General features: G+C 32.0%; 1 protein-coding gene across 1 annotated transcript; it reads right to left on the reverse strand.

Annotated features, from left to right (window-relative positions):
- Positions 1-10,188: 10,188 nt before the first annotated feature.
- On the reverse strand, positions 10,189-20,610 carry LOC128174306 (GTPase IMAP family member 4-like). Its single transcript, XM_052839884.1, has 3 exons — positions 20,607-20,610; positions 11,804-11,923; positions 10,189-11,147 (listed from the first exon to the last, which is right to left on the reverse strand). Exons 1-3 carry the CDS (start codon positions 20,608-20,610, stop codon positions 10,189-10,191), a joined length of 1,083 nt encoding a protein of 360 aa, XP_052695844.1.
- Positions 20,611-24,721: the final 4,111 nt, after the last annotated feature.

Raw genomic sequence — 24,721 nt, forward strand, 5'->3', positions numbered from 1 at the left:
AATAAAAAAGACATATATATTAGTATACATTATGATTTATATTAATAATCAGTTAACTTCATTTAAAATCAAATATTGACTTTAGATTAACATTATCAATAGATATTAAACGGGCATCATCTTGATTTTGATCAAAGTGATCAAATCAAAGCTTTTGTTTGTTTTTCAAATAGAGAAAAAGTTAGATTGAAAGAAATGCAATCACTAATTGGGATGCTTAATTTTAATCATATAATGCACGAACAATGAGTAGTACTTTTAATCCCCACTATCATGTACGGATATCAGTTGGAACTGAAAGTGACCTTAAAATGTTGCTTCTGTTCTTGAAGCACTTTTTGGGTATCATAGTTTCTTTAATGGTAAAATTCTAGCATTTTCCAATAGCTTACAGATACAGAGCAGCTCAATGCATTTAGTCATCAAATTATTTTCCTTTATGTTATTTTTAAAACAAAGACCAAAGCATCGGATCAACCGAGATATTTTGATGGACATTCCTTTTGTGGAGCTCATATATGTGGATATCAGCAATAAAGGTTGGAAAGGATTTGCAACACAAAGAGGTTCAGTTCCATGTAGATAACCTTTCACTGACTGGTGCCAATAATACCAAATCGAATGATGGTGTTTGTAAGAATGTTTGTGTATAGGCTCGATATTAAAAATGTAACATTAACAGCAAATCACACAATCATTATCAAAATAGCTTTGATAATAAAATAGCGGATTTAATTTTACCGTTTCAAAAAATAATGACCAGGCAAAGACTAAAACAAATTCCATTATAATTAGCCAACATGTTGTACAGATTTCAATGAATTAATTATTAGATGCTTCGATTAGATCGCCATTAACATAAAGCCATATGACGTAACCTGACATTAACCACTTGTGGTAAAGATTATAGATGCAAAATCAATGGTTTCAGCCATTCATTGATGTCGTTTAAACTGACATGTGATATTAATAAAATTATTTTTACAAATATGTTCCAATGTTTTCGGAAAATCGCACATACAATGTATTGCTAGTAAATGTACATCTATCTCAAACTGTAAACTCTACATACAATCAGTTGTCACAAACGTTTAGCAATTTGAAATGCATTTGTACATACACATACATGTACATTCACGGCTTTTAAAAGAAGACTATGTTAATGACTTGAACCTAAATTTAAAAAAAATTGACTGATCATTAAACATCTATTGATCAACAAAACACTTACAGGTTCAAAAAAGAGGAAGGGCGAACAAGGTATCTACCAATGATCATGTAAAAGAAAATTAAGTTAATTATAAAAGTCTGTTAATGTAGAAGAAAAATAGTTTTTTCATGTTTGTGTTGTTATTACTCTCTTTTTCTACTAAGATACACACCTATGATACATGCTTATGAAGATACACACCTATGATACATGCTTATGTTAACATTACCAAGTTGATTGAAACACATTAAAGAGAACTGACATATTTTGATCTTATACATTCACTCGGCGCTGAGTTGAGTTAACTGACTTGTAACAATGCACAATTACACTACACCATATACTACATATATACATCACAGGGACCAATTATATGTCCTCTTACTTTTCCATGAGGCGTTCATGATTCGCTTACATAAAATCTCCCTGTTGTAGAAGTAACAAGTGAAAAGCTGTTAATGTGACAGCAAACCGGGTTTTCTTTTATGTAAACTGTATTCATAATCCATGTCAACCCTTATCCGGTGAAATGGAGTACCCTACATGTATATGCAACATTTTGCCAAAAAATGACTAAGTTCAAAAGCTAGTATTTTTTTCATAAATTATCGGAAATCAAAATCCTAGCCATATGCACACCTCTGATATATGTACAATTGATCTGCAAAAGAACAACTTCCTATCTTGAGAACTGTAGGAGGAGTTATGCATACAGTGAGGTACCCTATATGCAATATTTTGCCAAAAAATGACTAAGTTCAAAAGCTGGTATTTTTTCGATAAATTATCAGAAATCCAAATCCTAGCAATATGCATACCTCTGATATATGTACATTTGATCTGCAAAAGAACAACTTCCTACATGTATCTTGAGAACTGTAGGAGGAGTTACCCGTACAATGAGGGTACCCTTTTGGCAGCCGCCCGCCCGCCATTTTCACCATTTTAATAACCGGATTTTTCCGTTGGAAAACCCGGTTAATAAAAACAGAGAATTAGAAATATACATTTACCTTTTGACCATTTACGTCCGATGCAAATACGAAGTGACGTATTTACTTTTCAGCTTTCTGTTATATTGAATAAAAATCGAGACACTAAGTGCGTAGTTTCTGGCTTGTATTTCAGAATTAAAAAATCACAAAATATGTTAATCGATAGGCTCCTTTAAAACTGACACCATTTGAACATTCTACAATAGATCAAATTGCATGCATAATGCCAACAAAACAGAACTTTACACCGTGAATTACTTTAATAATTAACTATAAAAACATTCCTTTCGATTTATTCACTTCTTAGCAACGGCGTTGTAAATATATCAAAGGAGAGGAAGAAACCGTCATTTTATTGCGTAGTAAACTAAGAGCATTTATTTAAATTCATTCAAAACTTGAACTTTTTCCGTTTTCAGTGGCATAACAAATGCTTTTTTATATATTTACATCCACCAAGTATGATTTCCTCCAGTTGTTATGGAATATAAATTGTACTTCATAGCTCTGTAAAAACTCACAGGACTAAAATATACACGCCATGTTTATCGACGAGTTTTGTTTAATATTTCGATAATCTTAAATACCACTGTTTCCAAGCTACACTTTTCCAGTAAAATCAAAAATGTCTATATTATCTGTTTTGAAACGAACACCCCATCTACCTCTTCAGGTTTTAATACACAACCAAAAATAAAGATAGTACGCAGGAGTCTTAAGGAAGCATATGGAATCGAAGATGCATATTATTCCGCAAATAAAAAAAAACCTCTTATTTATGAAAAACCTCCATCGCACGGCTCTATTGAACGCGTGGCAGTTCATACGGAATAGACAAGTTCTTTATTCCCCCCCCCCAAACTCGCTCATAAATTGATTAATACAAATTTCTTTTAAGTATAAGTTTGAAGGGGACGATTAAGCTTTCAAATGGTGCAAAATTCTAACAAATTGAAAAAGAATTGTGTCTTTTGTTGTTATTTTAACACCAAATCGTCCATAATTTTTGCAAACAGAAAATTTAAGTAACAGATTTGACCGTTCAATGCCATTTCAACACAATTTTAAAGAATAATAATCGGTTTGAGGGATTTTGAAGGGGAATTAAAGACCTTGTCTATTCTGTGTGAACTCAGCACTGCTCCGTGTTTAACAGAATCCTCCGCGTTAGGTACATTTTGTGGAGCCGTATGATGGGAGTACATCTATTTTATCGGGAAAAAAATTGTTGGTCTGATTCAAAACAGTAACGTAATCATAAGATTTTGTGTATCATGATTGAACTAAGGCGCTAAATCGTCCACTTGCTTTCTGAACATACCTGCGTACGGGGATTTTGCATTGCAGCAGACATAAAAACACCCGGATATGGTAAAAACATTTGGAGTAGAGCGTTAATATATACAACATTTATCCATCAGGCTTGCCCGAAATATCATTTTGCAAAAATACTCGAAAAACTAGAGCCTAACGAATAGGTCTTCCGTTGTAGCTTCCTGTCGGAAAATGATTGTCAATCAATCTGAATTAAAAGCACCCTTCTATTTCTTACAGGGTCTGACAGGTATTGATAGGGGGTCATATTCACACGATTTATACCTCTGACCAATCAGGGCTTTAAAAAATTTATTGGAACTTTTTAAATGGCTTTCTATGTAACCCCCAAACTGAGTATTGAAGAGTTGCACCTCTCCTTAACAGATGAAGGCGTGTATTTGGTAACTGAGAGTATATTTAGGTTGTGTGCAAATATGTAGGTCATGTGAAAATGATCTGTTATCGATACCTATCAGACCCTGATGAGTGTAAGCAGAAGGGTGGTGATTTTTATCAGACTCGATTGTCAATATGACATGAGGGTGCGCTGTACGAGAGGTGCTCAGCAGGAGGGACAACTCGCTGTATAATGTTTGGCCATGCAAGCACTCAGCATCGTTTTTGCTTCGGGGAACAATGTTATCCGAAATGTATTAAGTTAAACAAGGCTATAAAAGAATTACTAAAATCTTCAAAATCTAATTCGTGGTAGTGGTAGGGGAGGGTGGATTTGTGAGGCAGCTATATATGACATAGTTTAAACAGCAACTGCATAGTAGCTTCTGTATTCAGAAATATGTTATTCAGAATGCTTTTATTACATGTTAGGCTGAATGACTTATGTTTATTGTTTAAAAATCTAAATGAAACTTTATTATTCATGTTTAAGATAAATAGAACAGACATAAAGTACAGCCCAGTGAAAGGAACAAGTTCATCGCAAGAAGAAGAATTTTAATGCTACCACTGTCCAGAACTACTAAGTATGCTGTAGCCATGATGTGATCATATGAGTGCTTCACCGGTCTGGACAATGCTCGAAAGTCACCCAAGAAGGCCTATTTCCATAAACTACGACTCTGGTTACATCAACAACAGCCAAGGACACTCCTTATTGATTCGAATGGACACATCTCTACGACCCGACTAAACCTCTGCAGAACAAGACTTTTTAACTGTAAAGTATTCTCATTTCAAAAAACCTATAAACTATAAAAGTACTTTTTATATGATCAAATACCAGTATATTACAATGTCTGTCTGTAAGCAAGAACCTTAGAATATCACATGGTTTTGACTTATTAAATGATTGATTAGACCTTGCAGATATTAACTTTCATTTTCTTAAATAATTTGTTATATTTGCAAATATTGCATAAAATATTAGACTCCATGTAACATATATCCTCACACCTCGAAGTTGATAAGTGTTAACTACTTTTTTTTCCATTTTCTTTGTTTAAACATTTATTGATAATGTGCAAACTTTATTTGCGATACAAACCCCCGGAGAGGGTACAAAACTGTAACAAGTACAATTAAACAATATTTAGATACATATTACAGAATTAAACCCATTTAATTTACATGTAATGTCAAAATACACCTAATATTTCAATATAATATATGAGCTTATTACAATACACAAGACCAAAATAAATTGTTGAAGTCCCTGTGTTTGTTTACATTTGCTTGTTGTCGATAAAATTTACATGAAAATTACTTTTAAGTTTTTTAACCAATAAAACATGATATATATGCACTAGTGTGAAAAGATATACATAAAACTTACTCCGTGCATGGCCTAACACCTGAGTTTACTAAGTAAAAATGAGTCCTGGGGGCAGCAGCATGTTTTGAATTACGTTCCAAGTACGTTCTAACAACTTCCGGTTTGTTACTAAATAAGGAGCCAACAAAAACAAAACATAAAATTCCGGATTGTGTCCCACCACAGATAACTTAGTTTTTATTTGCAGCAATATATGAAAAATTAAGAAACCAATCTTAAATGTAAAAACACTGCATTAGGAGATGAATGCATGGGTCATAGAAATGATAAAATACACCAAACAATGTTCAACTATGTCGTAATACTATATGAAAATATATAAAGACAACATATACCCCATGTATTACAATTTTTATATAACAAAACTACTTGGATGGAAAGTTGTTTCCATGTGGGTTTTTATTTTAATCTGTGTTATGTAACTAATATATAATTGGAATTAGCTTTTATATCATAAGTAAAATGCTGGTATTGATGAGAATTGTAAGTTGAATGATCAGTGTGATACTTTGTATTTTATACATTCATGCTACAAAAAACAAGTACATGTACATGTAGTAATACTTGTCACTTTAACAATGTATATTTTAGTTCATGTCTTGGATTTAAAAATATTAATGTAGGTAAAGTTGTGAAATGTAGGAAGGTAAACCGTGTGTAAAGAAGAAAATTCATCAGGAATGAAGACAAGTGTGTTGCAATCAGCATAATTAATTAAATTTGTACATCATATTTTTGCACATGATTTGACACACTGCTCCATTGTTAACTTCTTATTGGCCAACAAGCTTTTCATATCTCCCTCTGGGTCATCTATTAAATACTGACATGCTTATGATATTAAAATCTGATCAGTTGGTACATCATGGGTGGATATGAAAAGTTCACTTTGGACTTAATGGATTATCAAAAAAACGATATCAAATCCTGTTCTATTGTAAAACATTAGATTATATTACTAACAAAGAAAAGGTTTATCCCAACTTGTAAGTGGGTCACTTTGACCTCATTTTGGAATTTATTGACATATTCAAATCAAATCTGGGTCATACCTCTATAGTCAACAATCTTGTAGTGTATTTTTTTAAAAGATGGATACTTTAGACTTTTCAAAAATATTTTATGGTGTACATATTCATTGTAGTTCAAAACAAACTGAGACAAGTGTATCATGTTCATGTAACAGTGAAGTTTTTTTTTGTTTATTCATGTACGTGCAGTTATTTTGTAAATTGCATTCATATTTTTAAAAAAGTAAGATCTTTGTTGCATTTTTAAAGGGAGATTTGATAGGCATTTAATCGAGATGAAAAAAATACAAATGTAAAGATTTCTATGGGAGTTTTTTTTCTTGTACAATTTTATCATTTTTTAAATAAAAGTCCCTAATAAGGGAATTGCCATATGGATGTTTCTCCATTATTGTATCTTGGCTGTATTTTATTTATTATTGGAAACAATTTCAGATTTTTGAACAAAATAAATTTGGAACTGTTTGAAATTGTTTTGTTTTTACATAAAGTAGTAACCTTGCTCAGCTTTTGTGAAAGCAAAAATATAAAAAGTTTCAGTTGCGGAAACCCTTTGTAAACAATATGTTTCCCAATTGTATATGGAGGTTGAAACTATGCAGAAACTTCAAGTTTCAGTAAGTTTCCGTCGCGGAAACCATTTGTAAACAATATGTATCCCAAACGTATATGGAGATTGAAACTATGCAGAAACTTCAAATTTCAGTCAGTTTTCGTTGCAAACCATTTGGATTCATGGACAGCCTAAGTTTCAGCACTGCGGAAACTTAATGAAACTTGAAAGTTTCCGTGCTGAAACCTGTCGGAAACTTAAAGTAACCTTAAGTTTCCGCAGAGTTTCCAAAGGATTTCCGCAGTGCTGAAACCAGATATGTCATCCAGTGAAAACTCAAACTTTTCCAAGACCACAACACAGTGTCCGCTCACAGTCAATGATAAAGTTGCGGAATATATTCATATATAACCGCCAACTGATCTTCTAAGGACATCGGCCTCTGATGTAATGTCCAGCGGAACTTCACCGTACCTTAGCAAAATGTGGTCAGAGGGAGAAGAATAGGTTTCTTAACCGTGGTCAAGGGGGTCAAACCGCATACGGGCGGAGCGTCCGGGAAATGAAACCTCAAGAGAAAAGGCGGGACTTAGCATTCTCCAATCAGCAATAACTTTAAATCAAGTACAATCAAGTTGGCTCGGATCTAATAACACTCAGCGCCTAACTTTTTTCCATCGTTCTCCGGCTGCTTTCCATCCATGAAACTTACAAACTGTCTGAAGTGAAGATACTGACGGAAACCAACTTACATTTAAGAACTGTTAATAACTTTGCGGGACACTTTCAATCCCAGAACTTGCGTAAAACTCATTCCTAGGGCAATGCTTGGAACTGTGTTCGGACTCTGAAGGATTGTGAACGACCTGACTTCGATTGGCTTAAGTTTATTTTTTTCTTTATGTTTAACTTTTTACTATTTTATATGTAAGGATTTAAAAATCATTATTCTAATTTAACTGAGTTAATCTTAAAACATAACGCGGATATAATTTCATTTTATTTTTGTTCAAGCTATACGATCTATTTTATTTCTTTGTATATGTTATTAACTTCAATTACACCTGTTGATAACTTTTGTGATATTGAGTAATAATTGCTAATGTCTTACAACCATTACAGAAAATTACAAGAAACTAATCATAATGATAATTTGTATTTGGTTATATCTTTACCTCTCCCTCTTTCTCCCCTCCCCCAATGCATATTTTTTTTTTCAAATATAACTATATTGTTTGTACTAGTACAATATATAAACAATACGTTTTGATGTTTTAGGCCAGAAAACCTTTAGATAGACAATTTTTATTTTTCTCTTATTAGCCCGTTCACAACGGTAAATGAATTATAACTGGGAAAACCGTGACTAAGGCAATTGCAAACTCTAGACTTAGTCATCATAATTTGAAAATAATAACATGTCCTCCATGCAAAATCTGTTTTATAAAACTGTCAATATGTTATGAAAAAGAAAGATTATACGCTTACTGATTGATGCAGTTTTTGTTAAAAACAAAGTGCTATTATGAATTCAAAAGCAGAACTTTATTATGTTTTGTAATATGATTTGACATTGTATATAAGTATTTTTTTTATTTTAATATACATGTACATTATATACTTTTAATTTCATGCTGTGATGGCAAAAATTTGGTTCTTATAATCACCATGTCTAGTTCTCTTCATTTCATGATTACATTTTTTAAAGAAATCTACCATACACTAAAAAATAAATAAAAATAAGACAACTTTTTAGGACATCATATCTTAAGATTTAGGATGACTCAACCACAGGCCCCTGACGTTATAAGTTTTTGTCATGATAAAAATAAAAAAAAAACATACCTAATACATGTAATATACAATGTACTCTTCACCACAATCTTTTATATATATATATATATATATATATAAATATATATATATATATATATATATATATATATATATATATATATATATATATATATATATATATATATATATATATATATATAACTGTCACATCAGGTGAATGGTTTGCTTATAACTCGTCGATAGTTATTATTTTGCAATTCTCTTTGTCCTCCCATTGATGTTTCAACACCTTAGCTTAAGACCAGTTAAACTGAAACGGTGCATCACACCTCTCTTTAATAAATATATTACCTTGTTCTGCATCTTCTGCCATATATATGCAAAAAAGTCCATATCTTTACCTCTCCCTCTTTCTCCCCTCCCCCAATGCATATTTTTTTTTTCAAATATAACTATATTGTTTGTACTAGTACAATATATAAACAATACGTTTTGATGTTTTAGGCCAGAAAACCTTTAGATAGACAATTTTTATTTTTCTCTTATTAGCCCGTTCACAACGGTAAATGAATTATAACTGGGAAAACCGTGACTAAGGCAATTGCAAACTCTAGACTTAGTCATCATAATTTGAAAATAATAACATGTCCTCCATGCAAAATCTGTTTTATAAAACTGTCAATATGTTATGAAAAAGAAAGATTATACGCTTACTGATTGATGCAGTTTTTGTTAAAAACAAAGTGCTATTATGAATTCAAAAGCAGAACTTTATTATGTTTTGTAATATGATTTGACATTGTATATAAGTATTTTTTTTATTTTAATATACATGTACATTATATACTTTTAATTTCATGCTGTGATGGCAAAAATTTGGTTCTTATAATCACCATGTCTAGTTCTCTTCATTTCATGATTACATTTTTTAAAGAAATCTACCATACACTAAAAAATAAATAAAAAGAAGACAACTTTTTAGGACATCATATCTTAAGATTTAGGATGACTCAACCACAGGCCCCTGACGTTATAAGTTTTTGTCATGATAAAAATAAAAAAAAAACCATACCTAATACATGTAATATACAATGTACTCTTCACCACAATCTTTTATATATATATATATATATATATATATATATAAATATATATATATATATATATATATATATATATATATATATATATATATATATATATATATATATATATATAACTGTCACATCAGGTGAATGGTTTGCTTATAACTCGTCGATAGTTATTATTTTGCAATTCTCTTTGTCCTCCCATTGATGTTTCAACACCTTAGCTTAAGACCAGTTAAACTGAAACGGTGCATCACACCTCTCTTTAATAAATATATTACCTTGTTCTGCATCTTCTGCCATATATATGCAAAAAAGTCCAATGCTCAGCTTTAACTTGATTTAACTAACATTAAAAAGAAACCCACATAAATAGATAATCAAAAACTAACATATTAGAAAAATCTATATGATCTTTTTTTTGGAAAATAGAAGTCTGTCGACGTATGGTAATAATGACTGAAAAACCCTAAACAGGTAATCAACAAAGTTATCATTTGTCTCGACTTCCCTTCTAACTTCATTCCGGGGATGCGGGAGCTGACTATATGCTTCGTTTATTCGCTGAATTTCCAATACTTGTTGTTCAATATTCATATATTTCTGTTCAGCGTTGCTTTCTATTTCCTTTATTGCCAACAGTCGTTGTCTTTCTCTCTCTTCTTCTATTTCCTTCTGTCTCATCAACATCTTTTTTTCGGCATCTACGTACATATCATTAGTGTAATGATTACCCTCGTTTCGGGCAATTATATCATCAATCATCTTCAGAAGAGGTTTTAATTGATCTCCACGAGTTTCATTCGGCGCTCGGTTATTAATGGAAATGCAGCGATTATTGCACTTTCTTATTATTGTTTTTAGATTTTCTGGCACCCTATCAAGGTGTTCTTCAAATGTAATTGCGTCATGCTCAAGGTCATCTTTCCTGGTAAACACAATAACAAAGTAACGAAAAACGCCTTCGCCAAAGAAATTACCAAAGTGATTTACACTTTCTTCTTCTTCCTTTGTAAATCGAGTATTCCCCAGTACAAGCAGAAAGCAGTGGGGCCCAGGCGATGTCATTGCAATGCATTTTAAAATTTCCTTTTGAACGACATTGTTAGGGACGCTGGTATCAAATATTCCTGGTGTATCAACTACTTGTAAGTTTCTTCCTAATCTGGTTGCATATTTGCTGCAACAAGAGGAAGTTACCGACTGACATGAAGCTCTCGAAAAAAAGAAATTTCCATTCAAAATTGTGTTTCCAGTTGAGCTTTTTCCACTTCCTGTTTTGCCTAGTAGCACTATGCGAACTTCATCTTCTACTTTGTTTTTAAATCCGTATACACCCTTTAAATTGTGCTCTCCGGCTATATCTACAAACAAAGTTTGAACAATTGAACCTTAAGTATTTTTTTCAATGAAACGAAAAGTGATGTACATGTATTACGTTTATGACATGTACTTGTAGTTAAAAATACTATTCTGCTTTGAAAGTCACTATTAAAATGATCAGGTTTTGACTGAAAACAATTTTTACCAAATCTATATTCATTATAGCACAACTATTATTTGTTACAGTGTTATGTTCAGTAAGTTACAAAATCAGTTAGAATTTTTTTCAAAAAAGCACTATGCAGAATCAAGTAATACACATTGGCTAATTTCTAATTTTATACAATGACCATAGGGAAAACAAACTTTTCCGTGACAAAACCATTAACTATTGGTAATGGTTTTAAACACTTATGCAGAAAAATCGAATTTTTCTTATCAAACAATTATTTATCGTTAAAAGAATATGATATATTAGCTTTTTAAATACAAATCAGAGCTACATTTATGTTTATTTTTCATTACATTATTTTCTTACTTAGAGTATTTTACTTATGAGTTAATAGAATAATTCATCTAGACCGGATGTAATAGAAATATACAAAATATAATTTCAAAAAGTATGTCAACAGTGGAACAAATGCTAGCTGTATGTTGTTAATTTTATAACGTTCAGGTCAGGCAGTTTTGAACTCACCATATTGTGCCGCCCTTTCCTCAGTCTCTGTTCTGTCTACTGGTTTGGTATATACATCATTATCTTCTTCCCCTCTGTATTCAGGTAGAATATGTGTTTCTTGTCTCTCACAAATCTCTACTGAAAAAAACCCCCAGTTTTAAAAGAACAACATACATGTTGTAACTTGATTTTAACCATGATTTACCATTATTTTTCTTAGTCTATAATGATAATGTTTAACGATTGATTATTCTGCTTATATATATATATATATATATATATATATATATATATATATATATATATATATATATATATCGCAACGTTCCTATATAAACGTTGCATCTAATATTTTTGGCAAAAAACGTTACAATGGTTTATCTTATAAATTTATGCTAAAAAACATAACAAAAAACAAGAGGCCCATAGGGCCATATCACTCACCTGGGCAACCATTCGCGTTTAAAAGATATTGTGCTATATGGCCCCTCGGTAGAATAATAAAAAATAAATATTGTTAAGTATTCAATTTTATTTTTAATCAGAATAAAAAAACCCAAAGCAAGATTGAAAACTAAACATATGGTAGGGGCACACTGTTAACTTCCAATTTCTTATATTTTCGTTCTGTCTCTCCCCCACTTTTTAAAAACATACATGTATATGAGATGTGCATTTGCTTTCTCAACTACTTACTAGTTATTGTTTTTTTTTAAATAAAATATAATAGTTATTGTATTTTATTTTTTTAAAAATCCATCGATGTGACGCAGAAAATTGTGCCTCAATGCGCTCAAGTCCGCAAATTAAAAACATTTAAAAATTTAATTTGTCTTCTGCATTATAATTAATTGACTGTTGTTTATCTGTTGTAAATTCGTTTGGATGATGAATTAACTGGGATAAAAAATGTTGTCACGTGACATATTAAAGAGCTATAAAAATTAATGTTACAGTATTGACAGGAACATCACTCTATTTTACTTAGGCCCACCCATTATTTTCATCTCTTTTTCAAAAATAAAAATAAGCTAGAAACTAGGATAATTATCCACAAAAATATTTTTTTTAGGAATAACGTTGATTCCATTATCCCCGGAATAGAAATTGTTTTTACGGTGTCGAATTTATTTACTCGTGTCTGAAAAACTATCTAAATTGATGTATATTTCACATGATTTATTGTATAAAGAGGGGGGCCAAGAGAGTAGTTGTATACAGCATATCATCCTTTAATTTTTTTAACAAGTATTTAACATTAACGAGACATTTCTACGGATCAACCAAAATTTCAGTGTCTGTCGTAGAATTGTAAGCAAGATACAGTGCTAACAATTCCGCTAGGTTTGAGTCATATTTTGTTCACATGAGTTTGTTACATTCAGTTGAAGTTTATTTTAACTTGATATTTCAAATTCAGCATTTTAAAAAATGGAAAAAAGTGGCCTCAGATCTGTGTACAAACATAGAATTGTGAGCAAATCTCTGTATCTTGCTTATAATTCGAAGCTCAACAATCAAATATGGTATCAGATTAGAAACAGAACTAGTCCATAATTTTTGCAATTTCTTTTCCCGTGTATTTATTTCTCCCAAATTACATTGAATTTGACTCAGTATTTCTTGAGAAGAAGATTTTTAAAAATGCAACCCCCCCATTTTTTTTTTTACAGTTTCGAGGTTTTCTCCGCTTTAAATAAAGATCGGTCTTTCATTTTTGCAATTTATATTTGCCTTCCATAAGAATGCTTTGTAACAAATTTGGTTGAAATTGGCCAAGCGATTTTAGAGAAGAGGTTCAAAATGTAAAAAGTTTACAGACGGACACACGGAAGACGGACAAAATGTGATCAGAATAGCTCACTTGAGCTTTCAGCTCAGGTGAGCTAAAAACGGGGGAATAATCTACTGTACAGATATTCTCTACTCAACTGAACAGCAATATACCTAGTGCACTCTTATGAGCAGTGCACCCAACCGTACAAAGCTACTTTCCACTGGACAGCACAGCACCAAACTGTAAGGGGGACTGACCACCACTGCACCCTACTTAGCAAGTTATTAAACAGTATTGTGCGTTATTACTACCCATGTTTTTTACTTTTAAAAATTGCTTTAAAAATTTACTTTTTTCAAAATGTTTATTTTAGACCAAAATTTTGATATGTGTTGATACTTTTTTATTGCATACAAAATAAAGAACAAAATAAAGAATATATTTCTATTACCTTAACTTCATTTTCACATGCGCAGATTCATGGTTTTTAATGGGGCGTGGGGGACAAGGATAACTTTGTTTTATATTGAGGGGAGGGGAAGGGGGTCTGATACCTATTATCGATAATTGTTTATTTTTTCAAGTTTAAACAAAAGGCCAATATGCTTTAACGGTATCTAAGTACCATAGCCAATACACAAACATGTCGTCGAGTCTCATAGATTAAGCTATATTCTGGAGTAGAACAATTTTTGTATTGTAATGACGACCATATCCCTGCCTGAGATCTTTCAAAAATGACTATTAAACCTATATTTTTAACAAAACACTTACAGATCATACATGTAATAGAGTGCTTGACTTATTATTGAAAAGGTTCAAGACTCTGATAGAAAAACAGCTTCAAAAACTGTAATGAGTTACTCACATCTGTTCTAGCTTATGAATTTTCAACCTCCCTTAAAGCTGACATGAATTTATAATTACGCATTATTTCCCCTGTATCTTTGACTATTGCCATATACGTTGTCGATATCTATTGTTCTGCTCATCGCTCCACACCCCCTATAAAAGGCCGGGTTCACTATTCATGCTTCACTGCATTCAGGTATATCATACAACATTGGACGCAAAGACGTGTAGAAACGCGTTTTAAACATGACCATCTTTAAGTTTTCCTTAAAGATAGCTTAAATATGCTTAAAGGTAGCTTAAAGACGATCTTTAAGCCACCTTTAAGTTATATGTGTTGCTTAAAGATGGCTTAAAGCCACCTTTAAGCCACCTTTAAGGACAACTTATAGGTCCTTTATGTCCAAACTTCTCCACCATCTTATTCTAAATTTTGCTATTTGGGGCAGGTTTATTGAAAATGAAAGTAGGTTTTTAGATAATTTCACAATATTTACTTCTCAGGTAAAATTCAGTTTCAGCTTACAAACATCATAATGATATCAAGGTCAAGTTTGATTTTGGTTACGATTGAGCAATTTTCGACAGAGTTATGCCCCATGGATGTAGAAAAATTCCAATTATCTGCAGTTTCCGTTTATTTTTTTTTTTTATGTTTCACCTATCGAAATGAAATTTGTCATTATATAATCTAGGTTAATAATAATTTTAGGTACGATCGTGCATTTTTCGACATAGTTTTGCCAGTTGGACCTACAACAAGTCTTATATCGTTTACGTTCATTTCCTTCGTGGATGTTTCCAATGGGGCATAAATGTTTCCCAAACATATTTCGTTTTTCGTAATGGTATGGTATTGTGAAACTATTGTAGTGTAATATTGTTGCTGTTCGGAATTTCAAAGACGGATGATATCGATAGTGATGTTGATGATTATGATGTTTTAATGAACGATAATGATGATTATGATGTCGATGATTGTGATATTGATGACGATGAGGTCAACGTAGACGATGCTGACGATGATAGTCATTTCATGCATATCTTTTACAATTTAATGCTGTGCTATGATATGCGATTTAATTTGACTGTGCAGAAGGGAACAGTAGAAGTCAGTGAAAGATAAATTGAATTAGAGTCTATGTATAGTATATGTTGGACAATGCCAAGTAATTTTCAGTAAAAAAAAATCATTGATTTTGAATCTACATGCAGTACTTTACATGCTTAACGAAAAAAAATGTGTTCATAATTTCAAAAAAATAAATCAACTTAAAAAAGTAAAAAGCATTGGTTATCCTGACAGGGATCATTAATCTTAAGATGTAAATGACAAGTAGAACGGAGAAAGCTAAATAACTAAATGACTAATAAATTACCATATTTTTCTCCAATTCTGTTTTTAGTTCCATTTTCATCGTTCTCCTGCGGTAAGGAATTTTGGCAGCAATTGCATAGGAAAAACCTGAAGGCTAAGACATAAAAACTAAATGCTTAATAATTATATTAATCCAAATAAATATTACTTTTCATATAAATAACATTATTATTTTAAAAAAAATTTAAAGTGTGCATTCAACTATCACAAAATCAATGTATTGAACCTGTTCGTATACGTGTGTAGGTAAGAAAACATATGGACAGTTTAGAGTCTTATTTTGATAGTAATCTACCAAAATGAAATTTCTTTGAATTAGAACAGTATTTTTTCGATTAAATAGAATCTCACTGCTATCAAATCCGGTATGCTGGGGATATTAGTTTCCAGCATCAACCTCAAATCATTGAAATAAACACTGTTATCATAATGTGTCTCCCCATTTCCAAATCATTTAGGCATTTTTTGTGCACGAAAAAGGCTCTGAAGCCGTCAAAAACATACTTGTATGTGTCAAAGTAATGAATCTTGATTAAAAAAAAAAATTGTACGATTTCATTCAATTAAAGTTTCCAAAAAATAAATTTATTTTATGTTTCAAAAAAATGCTGATTTTTGTTAGTTAGTTTTTCTGATTACATTTTGTCCATCGTCCGTCCGTCTGTAAACTGTTTACATTTTGAACTTGTCTAAAACCACTGAGCCAATTTCAATCAAATTTATCACAAAAAATCCTTATGTAAATGCAAATATAAATTGCTGAAATAAAAGGTCAGTTTGCATTCACAGCGGATAAAACATTGAAAGTGTAAAAAGGGGTGCATTTTGAAAATTCTTTTCAAGAACTATTAAGTCAAATTCAGCGTAATTCAACGTAATTTAGCATAAATCATCCTTATGGAGAGGACAAAATGCAAAAATTAAGGAAAGAGGGAACTAAGGGATAAAAAAATGATTTATTACAAAAATAATCATAAAGGAAAGTTGGTGGTTGAATCAATTTGTAATACTGGGTTCGGTATTCCATATCTCGAAAGCTACATGTAGGTACTTGTTTAAAGCAGCCATGTTGGACGTATGATACACAGATCGATCTGACAAAGAGGCATTTGTTTGTTATGCAACAACAATCAAACAACAATCCAAACATGGATCACTTTGATGTGCGTTATGCATATTGATAGATTCTTATTAATATATAAAAATATATATAAACATCGGCGAAATCTTAGACGACGGGTAGCCAACTACCTCCTAACACCCCTCTTTTAATATTATTCATACGACATTTACTCATGAAAATATATTATTTTGAATGTTTTTGTAATAGGTTTTTTACCTGTTTATAGTTTAATTTAACGATTTATTAGTATACTGATTTAAACTGGGAACACTTTACAATAGGGACCACGATATGTCCATCAGTTGCCAATCTCTGTTATTTATGTCTCTGATAGTATATTGAAACAAGAGGCCCATGGGCCACATCCCTCACCTGAGCAACAATAGGCATGATAAAATCAGCTTAATAGAGTCATGATATATGTGGACAATGTGGTATATTATATGTACATCAGTATAAATTAAAGTCCGCCCCCCCCCCCCCCCCCCATATTCTTGTGTTTATGATCCAGTCCTAGATTTATAGTCATATCATGTTGAGCATTGCAGTTCTCTAAAGGATCCTAAACAATTGTTTATAAACGGGATATAAACCTTCAACACACTCTGAACCCCTTGTGAGGCCCAAGAACCGTCCAGGGGCTAAAGTCTAAACACTTTTAAAGAATCAGCAATATGTCAAAATGCTTGCATATAAATAAAACCATACATGATAACATTTCAGTTTTTGTGAATAAATAAAATGTTTTCCTTTGTACAACTAGATCCCCAATTTGGCCCCATCCTACTTCTCAAAATTTTGATTTTAACGAATTTGAATCCACACTTTCTGAAGTTACTTTCACTTGAGCTTTTTCTAGACAAATGGTTTTTTATATGATTTTAAGATTTTTCTTATATATTCCTCCGTAAAAAAATGCCCCCCCCCACACCCTTTTTTGTGACCCCATCCTACCCCCGGGAGTCATGATTTGAACAAAATTGAATCTACACAACTTGACGATGCTTCCACACAGGTATCAGCTTTCCTGGTTGATTACTTTCTGAGAAGAAGATTTTAAAGGACTGTTCACTATATACTCCTGTCTAAAAATCTGACCCCAGATTTTGGCTCAATCCTACTCCCGGAAGTCATGATTTTCACAACTTTGAATCTGCACTACCTGAGAATGCTTCCACACAAGTTTCAGCTATTCAGGCCACCACACAAGTTTCAGCTTTCCTGGCCAAATGGTTCTCGAGAAGAAGATTTTTAAAGATTTACTCTAAATATTCCTGTGTAAAATTCGACCCCCTCCCAATTGTGTCCCACCAACCGCAGGGGGTCATGATTTTCCCACCTTTAAATCTACACTACCTAAGCACCCAATCTACCCCCGGGAGTCATGATTTTCACAACTTTGAATTTAACTGAGAATGCTTCCACATAAGTTTCAGCTTTCCTGGCCAAATGGTTTCTGAGAAGAAGAAATTTAAGGATTTACTTTATATTATTCCTACACTTACAAACAAAGGTCAACATTGATAACAAAAATACGAGAGAAGAGTTGAAGGTAAAGAGCGAGGAGCTTAAACTTAAAAGAAAAATATTCGAGTCGGAGAGAGAACGAAAGGGAAAGAATTGAAACGGCGAAAAAAAGAGAAAAAAAACCTTTTATGTTACAACTTCTCGAAAAAGTATTGAATCAGCAAACTAAATTTTTCTGTCTCCCTGAATTACGTGTAGCTTTTTGTAAAAAGTCCAGATGTTGATATTTCTGTAGGTATGGGGAATTTAAACCGAAAAATGAACCAGTGTTATGCCCATGCAAGCATGTGTGGCAGTTTGCAAGTAACGCGGCTACTTTATAGTATTTTCCAATAGCTTAAAGATAGTTTGTGGGGTTTTTTTAAATCAAGAAAAGCGAACAGTGACAAACATTTCCCGAAACACCACTCTGCACTAATTCTGACATAAACATGCGCTTGTTAAATAGAGCTTGGTTAGCTAATAGAACTGCACCTTTATGGTGGAATGATGTACGGGGTTGAAGGATATGCAGGATCTCCATATACAGTAGACTTCTTTGTTCGGAATACACGTGTAGCCATGTTTCGGTGTACTTCCCCTTAACAGACCAGCATCGTGTTGTCTGCCTAAAAAGGGTGATGATTCCATTTTGGGCCATAATGCTTTAAAATATTAGGTCATGGTCTCTTTTTGTGACCATTGTAAACAATTCTTTGATTTTGTGCTGGGTGACATATTGGACGCAAAGTTCCATCGATAAAGTAAAAAAAAACCCAGACATTTTCTAGAGGACTGTTTTTATTTTTAATAGCTGTTGCCATGACCTTCAGCTGATCAAGTGACATCCAGGGTCTGTCCAATGTATCGAGAAGATATGAATAGGTGTCGCGTATATAATCAATACTTGTTTTGAATATGTACAACAGTTCGCATTTTGTTCACATAGCGGCGATACATGTAAATCATGTTCACTAGCCGTTCACTAGACGTTAACTAGCCGCCTAATCACAACACACAATCCTGCAATTCCAGAACAAACTGTGCGACTAGTGCAACGAAAAACCTGTAGGATTTCCAGCAGGCATCTCTAATTATTTAATCCTGCTTTATCAAAACAAAATAAATGCTTACATGCAGAAATGTCCGATAACTGTAGCACTAATAGATTTTCTTGTGTTCATTATCAATGGATCATCATCATCATCATTGCTGCCAATGTCTTTGAATTGAGCGTCATATTAAAAAAAAAGTTGGTTCAAAATTGATTGGCTTACATAGTCAAATTTATCGTCATAAAGCACAATTTAAGCATCTGCGATGCTAAAGGGGTGATTTTCCAAGTTTATTGCACACCCATCCGCTCCATCTTAATTTGCGCATGGACGTCAAACAATACTAGATATTGCAGGAAATATATCAACGATCAGTCTACAAGCTAAATTACATAGAGAATACATACTGCTAAGTCATTTATATTCGTGGGGGCGAAATCTCGTTGATTGTGACTGTTTTGTTCATTCTTGGGGACGTAATTTCGTGGATGTGTCGGTTACTGTTTCAATAACAAAGAAAACTCTTTCTAAAATTGATTTCGTTGAGGATTTAAATTCGTGGGGGAGGGCTACCCACGAAAATCGAGCCACCACGAATTCTAATGATTCCACAGTATACTTTTAAAACAGATTGATACTAGACTTTAATACTTTTCTTAAACACATTGATCAAACTTTTGATAAGCGTAAATGTGAGCTTTAAAAATATTTAGGGTTGTGTTCTAGTTTATATCGTAAGCAACGACAGAGGTAAGCCTGCCGAGAAATAAAAAAATAATACATACCTTACTACAGTTAACATTTATTCCAATATTTTCTTGTGAAATTCTTATTAAATCACAATGCCATACTTATTTAGAGTTTTAGATTCCTTAAATATATTTTAAATGTTAAAATATTTGCCGATCAAAATAACACGACGTTCTATTTTCAGCCATGACGTCATCATTGTACAAATCTTTATAAAACGGTCTATTGTTTCAAAATAAATTGTAGCTGGAATTTTTAATTTGATTTTGGTCTACGTTTTGATAACATCCTTGCTTATCATTTTTGCCCTCAGTTTTAGGCTATAAGGGTACCACCAAGTGGCTTTCAGGTTCCATGGACTCGAATAGAAAAGTTCTTACCCATTTTTGTTTTTGTTGAGTATAAATTCTGTTGATTTTAGTTTCTTTCTGTATTAAAGAAAAAAAACACTGTAAATTATCATCTAAAAGGTACTATGCAGAAAACTCTAATCAAATCAAAATGAATGTATATACCATGACAATAAAAATGACTGAACACGTCGGACGAAATTTTCATATAAATAAGGTTTTGATTAATGAATTTATATTTATAGATTGGATGCTTTGTAATATAACAAAGATTATTTTGTATTTTTTACGAATAGTTTTTGGCAAAAATCCATTTATTTTTTTTTAACAATTTCAGCACCAGATATACAGTGGTAGCAACGTTATTGTTGACAAACGACACGCAATATTCTGATACACGAACGATCACGCACGATACACGAACGATCACGCACGATACACGAACGATCACGCACGATACACAGACGATCACTAACTTACTGAATCTTCACGATACACAAACAAAAACGATAAAACACGCAACCGAACGATTCTACACCATTAAGCACGCAAAATCAAAATTGATTTTTAAGATTAGATTAAAGAAAACGTATTACTTTAATTTGTACTGCTTTATGTTTGTGTGTTATTGAAAAGCGGCATGTACTTTAGTCATGCACTGTTTTGTATTTTAAGGGTTGACACTATTACACATCCATACAGAAATATAAAGGATTCACAAACAGATTAATGTTTTTGTGTTCATAACGAATTTTAACTTCTATCATAAGTTAAAGAAAATTACGTGTAATAGAAATGAAGATAATGCATAAACTAAACGAAATTATTTACATACGACTTGACTGTTTATGTAATTTAATTCTCTTACGTACGATTTAATTATGTGGGACACAGGTAAATTTGTTACCTTCTTCCATAAAATTTCGATTTTTCACATCCAATATTTTCATAATTTATAGTACATAATTGATGTATTTCTATTTATTCTAAATTTATAAGCGTCTAAAAAAAATTTGTTTCAAACAAATGTGTATACAATCTACTAGATAATAATGCGTATCGAATTCTCCTTTGAAAGAAAAACGTTGGGAATAATCGTTTAGTTTAAAACGGGGAATGGGTAAGCTTGGCACTTTCATTCAACGTGTCGCTTTTGCTAATATGATTGAAATTATGTGTCAAGACACAATTGATGCTTGATATAGGCTGATTATAAAATTAAGCAAAACTAACTCGATCGAACAAAGGATTGAATGAGCTATGGAAATAAAAAAATGTATTTAACGACGCAAGAGAGAGTTAATGTTAACAACAGTCAAAGTTCTTATATAAAAAAGTTTCAAATTCACATTGTTTTACAAAAATTACTTGTCTTTGTTTTAAGAATAAATCCTGGCATTCCGTAAAACAAGTTACAAAACGAAAAAACCGCACGATCACGCACGAACACGCACGGTAAAAAACGCAAACCAAATGTCCTGTTACACGCACGATCCCGCACGTTACACGAACGATCACCCACGTTACACGAACTATTTAACACGATTGGCTTGTCAACAATAACGTTGTTACCACTGTATGCGTATTAGCAGGGGATAAAAAGCGTCTGTTTCTTTTGCTATTTGAAACTTTATATAAATAACCATAGTTTTTTTTCTTAACAGGTATGATTACATGAAATATTCTAAGAAGGCCCCTACTATAGATTTTCTTATTTTAAAGTTTCTAAAAAAGGACAATTCGAGAGTTAATCATTACTTGCAGAAAACTAAACAGCATAGGTAAAAAAAAATTAAACGTAATTAACGAATAAATGTTTATATTAACATTGTTTCTTTTTGTTTAAAGAAAATATTCAAATTAAGAGAGATGTTCGGACGACCGTACATAAAAACATAGCTTTGTATCGTATTTTTTAAGAATAAAAATAAATATAGTGTATATTCTGTCTTACCAACATATTGCATATAATATAGCGGAAACAGCGAGCTTACCTTGACTGGCAAGTCCTAACAATTGTGAGCATGTTAAAACATAAATTGGTCTATTAAATCCCTTTCAGAAAATCAATTACTCCACGACATTCAACAGTGAATGTACCATCTGCCGAATGTTATTGAATCAGTCAACACATTAACTTTCCGTAGATTACAATTACGTAGAACATTCTTTATTAGAACTTTTTTTGGGATAATATATGAATAAGATATGGGACATACATTTGCCGAGAATCATTGATACATTAAAAACATGCATTTGTACAATCAAAACTATATTGATTAATGAGTTTGCATGAAACCCTGTGTTTATGGTATTTTGATTCTATTTGAAGAGAAATAGTGCTGTATGTAGTTTGAATAGTTCATTACCGTTTATGATATACCTAAACAGGGTGTGTTTTAATTAAACATTTTTTTTTGTAACTGAGTTGCTTTAACCGTGCATAGAATATACTACCCTTATATTTAAACTTTTTGTTCCAAGTTGCTAATTTATTTCTTGACATGACAAATGACACATCATATTCATATTATTTGCAATGAATATTAGATATTGCAAAGAATATGAATTAAGCATACTATTTTAGCACACAAAGAAGATAAATATCAACTTTAGTTACTTTTTTCTTATCGTTTTTGTATACTGTATAAGTGTGAAAAAAACCCAGCTATATATGATTTAAATGAAACTTGTTCCATTTAATATATGAGATTATCTATTTATCATATCTTTATCAAACGTAGTCCCATAGTCTATATATTGTTAAGGCACTAATCTGTTTATCATTATTTACCGGTCGTTTTATAACTGTGTGTTCCTCCAACATAATACTGCAGCAAAATCATTGTTAAAATCGACGGACTGGTATATAAATTATTTTGCGATATTTTTTTCAATTGATCTTTCAATAGTTTCTTGGTTGCACAACTACATTGTATTATGGGTTGTTAAAGTCATTGAATTTAACATGAAAATTTACCTAAAAAAAGTTAGCAATTAGATGGGTGCTAATTAAACAAATTGACGATCAAAAATATTGAGTATTGTCTGAAACAATCGATTTTCACTTGTGAACTAAAACGTGGTAGACTTAGAGACCTTTCTGGAAGGGTTTTTTTAAGATCGTTATATATAGTGTGTCAACACATTAAATGGATTTTTGGCTCTAGAAAGTCCTGATGCAAAGGTTTGTTCTTTTGCCCCATATAATACACATTTCCAGTTTACATACCAATCAATTAAGGCCGATTTACATCGATAGAGGAGAATAAAGGCTATGTGGTGTTTCTTTACGCAAAAAGTGCATGTGTGTACAATATCCATCTTCAACGTATTGTTGTCATAAACAGTAAACTTAATTTAGCAAGTATTTTATTCCATACATAAATGCATTCAATTGGTTGAAATGTGAACTCATACTAAAAAGTCCACGTCAGCGTTTGAGGCGGCACATTGAAAACTGATACTTTTTTTAAAGGACCTTGAAAAAAGTTCAAAGCAAATTTATTACCTAGAAGTACATAAAATAGTTCATTAGCAAAAACACAAAGGTAAGACAATTCTGTGCATTTTGTTCTGTATGAAATATAGGCTTGTTCTTTTCTTTTGCGTTTTTAATCAAACTTCTATGTGTTCTGGCTGCAGGATAATAAAGTTGTCCTAGACGAGAGCAAGACATTGTATGAAGTCAAAACGTTTTCTGAAATCGCATAAGTAAATTTTAAATGGATGGTTTGCAGCGAAAATTATTAGTAAGTATTTTATGAAGGTTTAAGATTCTGACTTAAGTCGAACATGGTTTATGATCCCGTGACCTGGTGATGTAAAATTACAGGTTTGGTAAGCATGCCTCTTAATGGAACGTTGCACTTGCTGACAAGATCATTGTATCGACCATATGACTTGGGCATCGGTCTATTCGTCAATACGTTTATTCGGATTAACATTCCATTAAGTTTTTGCTAAGTTTTGTAACAAAATTAATTTATTTGTTTTTACGATGAAAACAATGTGGATATGGAATCTTTTTTTTCTCTTGAGTTGATATAAATTATTTAACTGATTTTTTTACAATAAGAAACAACACATTTGAAATTGTTCTAAACAGCGTAACCTCAATGTTTCTCTAGTCTAGTTAGGCTACA

The sequence above is a fragment of the Crassostrea angulata genome, chromosome 2 (assembly GCF_025612915.1).
Source record: "Crassostrea angulata isolate pt1a10 chromosome 2, ASM2561291v2, whole genome shotgun sequence".
Classification (NCBI taxonomy): Eukaryota; Metazoa; Mollusca; class Bivalvia; order Ostreida; family Ostreidae; genus Magallana; species Magallana angulata.

Excerpts from the sequence above, each read along its gene's own strand:
- LOC128174306 (XM_052839884.1), bottom strand. Across the intron at positions 11,148-11,803 it reads GGAAAGGGCGGCACAATATG|ATATAGCCGGAGAGCACAAT; the intron begins GTGAGTTCAAAA and ends CTTTGTTTGTAG.